Source organism: Ailuropoda melanoleuca, chromosome 14 (assembly GCF_002007445.2).
Source record: "Ailuropoda melanoleuca isolate Jingjing chromosome 14, ASM200744v2, whole genome shotgun sequence".
In the NCBI taxonomy this organism is placed as follows: Eukaryota; Metazoa; Chordata; class Mammalia; order Carnivora; family Ursidae; genus Ailuropoda; species Ailuropoda melanoleuca.
Window position 1 is genome coordinate 33050926 of NC_048231.1, and position 10638 is coordinate 33061563.

The 10638-nt window shown below is 50.2% G+C and overlaps 1 protein-coding gene across 1 annotated transcript in view; it reads right to left on the reverse strand.

Moving 5' to 3' along the window:
* The window catches only part of CLMN (calmin), a gene marked incomplete at its 5' end in the record, with an annotated part of 31910 nt that extends 21511 nt beyond the window's left edge, over positions 1-10399 (reverse strand). The window contains 3 exons of the mRNA XM_034643066.1: positions 2340-2423; positions 4970-5065; positions 10166-10399. Of these exons, the coding sequence (XP_034498957.1) occupies positions 2340-2423; positions 4970-5065; positions 10166-10399 (414 nt within the window). The remainder of the gene's footprint in view (positions 1-2339; positions 2424-4969; positions 5066-10165) is intronic.
* Positions 10400-10638: the final 239 nt, after the last annotated feature.

Genomic DNA, 10638 nt, shown 5'->3' on the forward strand with positions numbered 1-10638 from the left:
CCGGAAAGTGCTTAGGGGTTGACCAGCAGGAAGGAAGAGCAATGCATCTCCCAGGCAGTTGTTCCAAGGCTCTAAGTTATCACAAAAACCACACCCCTTTGGGAATGGGGGGAGACACTGCTCAGGAGAGCCATGCCTAGCACTGCCTTGTCGGAGCAGCGATGCAGGGGACAGGGACATAGAGCAGGCGCTCACAGAGCCCTCGCCCAGGCCAGCACGCGACTCAACCCCACCGGGCCACGCACGCTCAATCCTCAACAAGGTCTGTGTTTTCATCACTTCCATTTTACAGATGTGGGAACCGAGGCTCCAAGAGTCTGCTTCATTTTCCCGGGTGGGAAGCCCAGCAGCTGTGCTCCAGGACCTGTGCTCTTAACCGCCACAGGCACTCAGACGCCAAGGTGAGGCCGACGCCGAGGACAGGCCAGCCGTTCTCATGACAATGTGATGTACTTTTTAGAAACACAGCTTGCGGCGCCTGAGTGGCTCAGTTGGTTAAGCATCTGACTCTTGACTTTCGCTCAGGTCATGATCTCAGGGCCATGAGATCGAGCCCTGCGTCAGGCTCCGTACTCAGCGGGGAGCCTGCTTGAGATTGTCCCCCTCTCCCTCTGCCCCTCCCCCCATGCATGTGCCCTAAGATAAATAAATCTTCTAAAAAATGTAAAAAAACCAGTCTTATGGATCTATAACTCACTCACATTCCATTCCCTCCACCCATTTAAGGTGTATCAGTCAATGGTTTTTGGGCATACTCATGGGTGTATGTACCTGTCATCATAATTTTATAACATTTTCATCACCTCAAAAAGAGACTCTGTAGCCTTTAACTGTCACACGCCCACCCCAACCCTAAGCAGCCACGAATCTAGTTTCTGACTTGAGATTTCCCAGTGCTGGACTTTTCATAGGAATGGAATCAAAGAATAATGTCCTTTGTGTCTGACTTCCTTCACATGGCATAATGTTTTTGAGATTCAACCATGTTGTACTTCATTCTTTTTCACGGCTAATAGTCCACAGTGTGGACAGACCCCATTTTGTTCACCCACTCATCTGCTGAAGGACACTTGGGTTGCCTCCGCCTTTTATTTTTTTAAAAGATTTATTTATTTATTTGAGAAAGAGAGAGAGAGGGAACAAGGGGGTGGGAGGGGAAGAGGGAGAGAAAGAATTCCAAGTGGACTCCACGCTGAGCGTGGAGCCTGACTTGGAGCTCGATCCGAAGACCCTGAGCTCATGACCTGAGCTGAAATAAAGAGTCGGCCGTTTAGCGCCTGTTTAGCCACCCGTTTAGCGCCCCGAGTTGCCTTTGCCTTGTGGCTGTGGTGAATGACGCTGCTGTAAACTGTACTATGCTTTCTGGCTGCCACCAGCCAGAACTCCCTCCTGGATCTGGAGCTTTCCCTACACAATGGGAGGTGGAGCCCACCTCCTTCTTCAAAAGGTGACAGTGCTTTCCCTCTCCCATGGCAGCGGGGACATGGGCGGGATCCAGGCATGGCGGCCCAGGCCTTAAATCTGCATGTGTGACACTGACAGTGCATTCCAGGGGTGTGGTGGGGCCAGGGGTGTCCTCCCAGAGGCAGTGGGGACAGTGACATGGGCACACGGGTCCTTATGTGGTAGGGAGGCGGGCTTTGCCATGGTCCTGGTGCCTCAAGTCCCTGGATTCCCTCCCTGACTCCTCAGTCTAGCAAGGCATTCTTGCAATACTCAGCCTCCCTTCAAAATTCCTTTTCCGCTTACAGCAGCCAAGGTCAGCTTCCGTCGCTTACCATTAAGAATCCCAAGTGCATCACACTTGATGAAGTTTCATTGCATGCCCCGACACATCGGGCAAGCCAAGGGCTTTCTACCCAGGCTAACTGGTGAAGCTTTAATGGAAGAGGAGCTCTGGAAATTTCATCCCTCCAGGACCAGCCTTCCCCACTTTAGAAGGACAAGAAGCCGAGCTCGAAACACAGAAAAAGCTAACTTCAATCTAGAAAGCTCCTTGTGAAGAGCAAGTGTCCCACTGTGGCATGCTCGCTGCACTACGCTTCCAAGGGATAAAGGAGGAAATGTGAAATGCTAAAGGTTGGAGAGTCAGCCTGCTGGTCTGCCCTTCCTGCGGCTGGGTGTCTGGCGGGGTTGGCATCGGATGGACAGGGATTGGCACGCAGGAAGTCAGGGACCATCTCTACAGCTGAAGGCTGACCTGACGGAGTCCCATTATATTTAAACTTAAATTTTGCCATTTTAACAGGGTCCCCTTTTCACGCTTCTCCTGAGACAGGCACTTGTCCCTCTCGTCACAAGAAAAGCTTGTGTTAACAAGATGTGTTTCAAATACTTACATTGCTATCTTCCAAAAACTTAAGTGCTTTTGCTATGTTGTTCAACCGGAAAATACGATGGGATGAGGATTTGTACTCATGCAGCTGTAACAGAGAACAGAGCAAACAAGAGGTGAATCCAACAGAGGCGCTCCAGGCGCAGGGGTGCTGCAGGGGGGGGGCCTTTGTCTTTATCTCTTTCTCATTAATCCCAAGAGAAAGTTAGGGGCTCGCAGCTGAAACCCACCCCTTATTTATGGGCCTTGGGACTTGACTCACTTGAGTTGGTGAATGGGGGGGACCTAGGCAGGTTCAACAGGGGACAGATTTGTCAAATTGTTCTCTCTGACCCAGCTCCTGGCTTTGATATTCCTCCCCCTCCAGACACCTCCAGGGATGCGTTCTCCTCGCCATGCTGACAGTTTTGTCAGGCAGGGAGCATCAGCTGGGGTGTCCCCACAGCTGCTAACTCAGCCAGCAAGTCCCTCCTGCCAACAGCAGATGTTTCCACTTTCTGCCAGGAGCTTTGTGGACAGTTGTCCCAGGTCGGAGAGAGAGGCAGACAGACAGGCAGAAAGAGAGAGAGGCAGACAGACAGGCAGAAAGAGAGAGAGAGATGGAGACACAGAGAGAGAGAGATGGAGACACAGAGAGAGAGACAGAGATGGAGACATAGAGAGAAAGAGACAGAAAGAGAAAGATTGACAGAGAGAGACAAGAGATAAAGAGACGGAGACAGAGAGAGAGAGATGCTTGCAGAAGCTAAAACTCTGACAATGGTAGTTGATCATCCCAAGGAAGCCCCACCTGATAGGTGGTTTACATTACACAGCGAACCAGTGGGTGTCAGCTCCACCAGCTGGGAACTGCCCATGCTGGCTGGGCTCCAGAATCAAAGTCCTCCCCCAAAAGGCCCACTGAGGACATGGTATCTACCAACCAGTGGCGTGGCTGCCAAGTGGGAGCTTGTGTTGCTGCGATCACAGATCAAGGAAGCAGGATACACTTTTTCAGGAAGCTATGGGGACTGTGCTGCTGGCTCCTTGTCAGCCTCTAAGGAACCAAATACTGTTTTTACTGCAGCGGGTCCACCCTTTGGGAGAGTTCGTTGTGAGACTCTGTACAGCCCCCCTAGAGCAGCAAACAGGGTCTCCCATTTTGCTTTTGGGAGGTGAACACGGGAACGGTTAAGGGGTCTGAGGAGATTCCAGCTACATGAGATCTGAAAGCAGGATGGGCTCTTGACTTGAAACCTACAATTAAAAACAGATCGGGAGAGGTCCACGCTGGCCAAGCCATGGGCTGGCTGAGTTGTGACCCACGGTGGCACCTTTGCCTTTGCCACAACAGGGCATGGAGGCCACATCAAACACCAGACTCCAGAGCACGGTTTCTCAACATCAACACCACTGGCGTTTTGGTCAGGTCATGGTGCGCCCTCAGTGGACATCTGGCAACGTCGAGTGACATTTTTGGCTGTCACACCTGGGGGTGCTACTGGCATCCAGTGGGGACAGACCAACGCTGCTGTTACATATCCTGCAATGCCCAGGACAGCCCCCACGACAAAGAACTATCGGACCCAAAATGTCAACAGTGTTGGGGTTGAGAAGCCCTGCTCCAGGAAGGGGAGAGAGAGGACCAACCTGCACACAGCAGGCATACACAACACGGAGAGGTAGGGTGGAGATCCAAGGTGGAATGAGCCTCAAGCTTAGCGGCTTCGGTATGTGGTCCTATAATGGCCGCCCCATACATGGTTTCACTTTCTGCGACCTCTGTCAACTGCAGTCCAGAAGCAGAGGACCCTCCTTCTGACATGTGCTCAGAGGGTCATAGTGGCCTCACGCTATGTCACGTGCCTACGTCACTCCCCTCACTGCCTCTCATCCCGTGGGCATGATGTCATCTCACAGCATCACAAGAAGGGTGAGGACAGTAGAGTAAGGTATTGAGAGGGGGAGAGTCCACATTCTCATAATTTATTTATTTATTTATTTTTAATTTTATTTATTTTTTTCGCAATCACATAATTTTTATGACAGTATGTGGTGATATAATTAATTATTCTATTTTATTATAAGTTATCCTTGTTAATCTCTTACTGCGCCTGATTTCTAAATTAAACTTCATCACAGGGATGTGATGTCCGCAGTTTCAGACATCTGCAGGGGGTCTTGGCACGTATCCTCTGTAGATAAGGGGGAATGACTACACTTAGGAGAAGGTTCTAGAAGCCAGCGGTTGTAGTTTTAGCCTCAGGTGGACCATGGAATCCGGTTGGTAAGCTGCCTTTCTCCTCAATCTTCCTGATTCTTGGCTATTGTTCTAGTTAATATAATGGCTGGAGAGCTAAAGTTTAACGATCTAGTTTCAATCTTTACCCTTAACAGATTCCCGGAAAACAATGAGCATTTATTTATTTACTTACTAAAGTGTATTGACTTAAAAAAAAAAAAAAGGACTGCTTAGTTAGACATGATTATATCACTCTTGGTCACTGAGAAAGGAATGTCACCCTTCCAAGCTTCTCGTCACAGGAACACGCGTGGCCAGGTATGCGTACATATGTACAGGTGTGTACTGAACAGAAACCTGCCGTGTCTTCCTTCACAGCTTACGTCTCCCTGACCCTTGTGTGACATACGTACCAGATTTCGCCCAGACAGGACTTCTAACAAAGCCATTAGGATTTTGCCATCTTGTATATCAACGAATAAATCTTTGACTTCTAGAGGTGGGTCACACTGTGGAGAAAGGGGAACAAAGAAGCTGATTAGTGGCCTGTGTAATCCACCAAACCGTCCCCGAGCTGCAGGGCTCCCCTAGGAGAAGACTCAGCCTGCATCCAGATCTGTCTACAGGCAGCCCCCGGGGTGGGGGCACGCCCGGGCAGAGGGTGTGCTGGCGAGCCGTGGAGGACGCTTGGCGCTTGGCACCAGAGGGCTGATCACACAATTGACCCTGGAGATCCCTGGGACCTTGAGATCTGAGACCCCCCCACCCCCAAATGACATTACATCCACACTTCTCCCTAAGGGGGAGAATAAAATAATAGAATAAAACAANCGCTTGGCACCAGAGGGCTGATCACACAATTGACCCTGGAGATCCCTGGGACCTTGAGATCTGAGACCCCCCACCCCCAAATGACATTACATCCACACTTCTCCCTAAGGGGGAGAATAAAATAATAGAATAAAACAATTCCAGCAGGGCTCCCAGGAAATTCCTTAGGATAAGCCCTTCACTTTAGATTTGGGGAAACTGAGGCTCAAAGAGGTTCGGTGACATGCCCAGTGTGGGGTCCGATCAACTCTTTCGTACCCTCAGTCTTGTTTCTTCATCAGGACACACTAGCTGCCCATGGGCGTTGTCCAGACCCACGCCATGATGGCATGACCCTGGGTCGGTGACCCTCTGGGCCTCAGTGTAGACGTCAGCAGGGATTCCCCACCTCCCACACCGCTCCATCTCTGAATGTGACCGTCCTGAGGTGCCGGCTGACACTTCGTCAATATTCAGTCCAGCTCTGGAGGTGGCGGGATCCCTTGGCAGAGGGAGCCAGGAAGGTGGCCAGTGTGTGAGACTTAGTTGTGGCAAGTAGGGGCCGGATGGACAGACTGCTGGCTGATGGGGAGAATCCCTTCCCCCACCCCCAAGTTTGGGAGGCTGGGCTCAGAGGTTGGGAGGCCGATTTATCTGTATATGTTCATGTATATTTATATGTTTAGCTATAAAAGTTACACAGGCTCACTATTACAAATCAAACTAAAATTGTATAAAAAAGTCAACCAGCATTCTGAACGCTACTCCCTTGGTTTTTCCACAAAATCCAGACTTCTTGAGATAAACCGACCTTGTCTCAAGATGCACCTTGTCCCTGTTCCACTAAGAATCAAGGGAGTTAGACCTATGTGAGTTCAAATCCAGACTCTACCCTCAACAGGAACTGGGCTTCGGGCATGTTCCTTAACCTCCCCGGGCCCGAGTGTCCTGGTCTGCAGGGTCTCAGAGCCCAGGGGCTAAAATGAGATGAGACCACACAGGCAAAGCGCCTGGCACCGCGCCTGCCCTCCTAGATCAGGGCATCAGTGAAACCAGCTTAGGAAGTGGCTTCTCTCCTGCCGAGTCTTGGGGTACCCTCTGTAGGAAGGCATTTCAGCCAGGGGTTGTAGGTCCCACGGCCGTAAGTGGTAAAAAAGGAGACGTCCTTCACTGGTACCCCTGCACAGGGAACGGCCCTGAATCACTCTCTCTCCGCCCCACCTTCTCTTTCTGGGTTTCCTGGGTCAGTTCCAGCTCATCTCAGCACCTGCCTCTCCCTGGGGGAAGAGGAAACTAGGCTCCCACGATCTGGAGCGTGAAGAAGGCCAGGGTGGGAAAAGCTGCAGGCTACCCGGGCTTTCCTCTCTGGGCCTGGACGCAGAGAAATCGACTGTCTGGGTGAACGGTGTCCACCAGGAGTCTGGCTGGACCTGTGGCCTGGAGCTCCCGGGGAACCTGTCCGTCAGATGTTCCAGCCTAGGGATCTCCAAACTGTGTTTTCTGGAACCCTAGCCTGGAGCGGAGCAGCTTTAGGGCTCATGGGGACGCAGGGTTACTGAGGAGTCCAATCCCCCTCCCCCTCCCCGTGATCAGAGAGGCTCAGCTCTTACCAGCCTTTCTTTAGGGTTCGAGGTAACACTTTGACTGAAAAAAGGTGGCTGTTGGCCAAACCAGCTTGATAAGAGCTCCTTCGATGCAGTACGATTAGAACTGACTGTACAGAATCCCAGCGAACGGGCTCCAGGAATGCGCATTTGCAATACCCCCTCACCCCGGCATGAATTCTCCGTTTACCTTTTGGTGGTGGGGCTTTTGGCAACACTGGAACAGGTGGGCTCTGCTCTTGGGTACAATGCATGGGGTGTTCACATAGGAGACAGGATTGCAGGCAGGGTGGTAGTTGTAAACCAGCCAGAGACTCAGGGGTCCAAGGAGAGTCTCGGAAATACAGAGGAGCTGTGGTCTGGGCACCCTCTCCCTCCGGGAAGCCCTCCTTCCCATGATAGCTGTGAAGGGTCCGTGTGTTCTTTTTTTATGAAGGAAGGTGGCATTTCCTTAGCCCTTATATGAGCCCCCTGACCCCCGGTTAGTCCAAATACAGGCCGATTCCTCCCACAGGTGCACAGAAAAGGGATCTGCTTCTAGGGCAACAGCGCCTTTGAACCAAAAGGCAAATTATTTTCTTTGCAAACCCCGACAGCTCCCTGGGCACATTCCTCTCGGAACAGGACGGCATCAGGTTACCGAGACTCTCGTGGAAATGTTATTCCAGCTAATGTGAGGCAGAAAAACGTGACGCCCGAACAAAACACCCCCTGATAGATGGACTAGTAAAATTTCCAGGTACCAGCCCCAGCCGTGGCCAAGCCTTGCTTGGGCGTTGAACCCGGAGAGTAATTTCCACCGACAGTGTCTGGAAGAGCCCGGGCAGCAAACGGGGCCTTGGCCGAAGGCCACGCGGCGGGACGGCCGCGGCAGACATTGAACTTGCTCCAGTGAAAACACGGCCCGGGCCCCAAACGTTCCGCGGGCTTCATGAGATCGGTATGACCGAGTAAACAGCACCCCCAGGGCTTTCTTCATGATCTAACTCCTTCGGTAAATGAAGGAATTTTTCCAGAAGCCCGAGACTCCGTAAATATCTCTGACAGCCTTCAAATTGTAGTTAAGCCCAAGTCCCTGAGCGGTTCCTGGGTTTCCTTGACATGAAAGGTTGGTCTTGAAAGTCTCCAGGTTGGAAACATGGCTGTTAATTTCACCCTGTTTATTAGGCATCGGTTTCAGGTGCTATCTGATTTATTCTCAGAGCGGGGTGACCCACCTGCCCCGACGAAGGGACAGGGGCCTTGGCTAAGGAGGTCATCCCTGATTCGACAGGCGCGAACGGGGGCTCCCTGAGGCTGGTGAGGGAGTGCACGGCTATTTGCTGCATTACCCTCTGCCCTCTTCTGTATTTATTTTTCAAGAAAGAAAGAAAAGAAAAGAAAAGAAAAGAAAGAAAAGAAAAGAAAAGAAAAGAAAAGAAAAGAAAAGAANTCCTCTTCTGTATTTATTTTTCAAGAAAGGAAAAGAAAAGAAAAGAAAAGAAAAGAAAAGAAAAGAAAAGAAAAGAAAAGAAAAGAGAAAAGAAAAGAAAAGAAAAGAGAAAAGAGAGAAAAGAGAAAAGAGAAAAGAAAAGAAAAGAAAAGAAAAGAAAAGAAAAGAAAAGAAAAGAAAAGAAAAAAGAAAAAGAAAGATCTGCCATGGCTATACTCCATCCACCAGGAGGAATTTCCAACTACCCTGACACACATCAGGCATTAATTTAGGAGTTCCGCGAACTCAGATTGGGGGAATGGTTTTCCTTTTTTCCAAAAATAACACTTCGCTTTATGAGCCCTGCTGAAAATGCACCAAGAGTCAAAACAATTGACAAGTGATTTATAACGCTGTATCCCGGGCAGTTTGGGAGCCCTCCTGGGTCCAGGGGACCCTATCTTGCAGGTGCAGAATAGAGGTGTGTGGGTGGTCAGGGGCTGCTCAGGGAAATATTATCGGCCCAAAGGCCAACTGCACGAATTAGAATTTCAGTCAAGAGCTGCACTTCCAAAAAATCACAATTATTTTCTTGGCAATCTCATCGATTTCCTCTACGACCCTTTCTTCTGGGTTAACTCTACAGGCAGTCAGTGGTTGCTTTTGTACCTTCTAGGAGGACAGAAGAGAAGAAAATCCACACACCTAACTCACTGAAGGGCGGGTGTGGGGGGGCTTGAACACTACTAGCTTTGCAAGGAAACGTGTGATGGGCTGCATCTATCGGAAGAACCACAAAGTGGAATTTAAGAAGAAATGATGGGAGAGAAATGAAGCCTGATGAATCAGCTGTCTTCTAAAAAGAAAAATCATCTCTCCTCCCCCTGCCTGCAGCAAGTTCGAATGTTCCCTGTCTTGGGGGCTCAGGTTTCTGCTCTGCTCGCTCCGGTCTGTTTATCCACTCCACAAACCACCCCCACCTCTGGTGCTCATCCTTCTGTCTGCTTCTCAGAAGCTGGTTCAGCCACTTTCATTTTATGGTGAGTGTGTGTGAGAAGCCTGCAGACAAAAATGCAATTCTAAATTGCCTGGCCCCAGAGTGTCAGAAAGAAAGAAAAGGGGGTGAAAGAAGTTGAATGCCAAATTGAATACACAGGAGAAGCCACTGGAAGAGCTTCCTTCTTGGTTGCAGGAAAACCACTTGGTCTCAAAGCCTCTTCCCTCATTGGTAACAGGAGGGGTAACGAGGGTTGTCATGGGGTTGAAGAAGGTGTGCGATGTGCTAAGCCGGATGCACCCAAAGGGGCAGGTAATAGCAGAAGTTCTGAAGTTCTGTGATTAACAAGGGAATCTGGCTTTGTTAAAAGGTGTTGAGTTCTTGCATAAATCAATCCAAATACCTACAAATGGCTCCTACCATCCCCCCAGTACTGGAAGCCCAGCCCTATCCCCATCCCAGTCCCTGTGCCCCTGGAAGTACTTGGGATGTTCAACAATGATTGTCTTCTAACATTTGCTCACTGATTCCTATTTAAAGGTAGGCCGTCTCCTTCCCCAGCTGGACTGATCACCCCATGAGGGCAGAGCCCTGTCTTAATGTCCGTGTTCTCAACATAGAGCTGGACATTTAGCAGTGAAATGCACTCCGTAGATGTTTAAACGAATGCATGGAAAAAGTAACAGCCCAAAACACCGGACTACCCCTTCCCCCTCGCCACACTCCTGAATTGCACACCCCCACAGACGAATCAATCACTTAACAAAAACCCAAGTGCCCTGCTTACCTTCTCTAGATGCAGATTTACCCAACGCGTAAAGGTCCTCTTCTGCACATTTTCCCTCTCGACTGAAAACAAAGAAATGCCGTTAGCTGGGTGAACATGCAAAATGCTGCTCTCCTCTTCCCAGGAGGGACCCCGGAGGGTCCCCTGTATAAGCGAAGCCCTTCCCAGAAGGGGGTCTGCAATGCCTTGCACGGCACCTAGAATCCATTTTCCCCAGCCCAACCCCACAGCCTCTTAACGAGAATCAATAACCATGAATGCAGACACATAGAACACCATGTTCTTTTGGACAGGAAAACAGGGGCACCTGCCTAACATCACACAATTGGTAAGGTTATTCCCATTTTACTGATGAAGAAACAGAGGGACAAACAGCTAATATGCAGCCACGCTGGGACATGGGAGCTGGATTCCGTGCGTTTCCCACTGGCTCCTGAGCTCTGTGGCATTAGCTGGTGTGGTGGTGGCCTGGG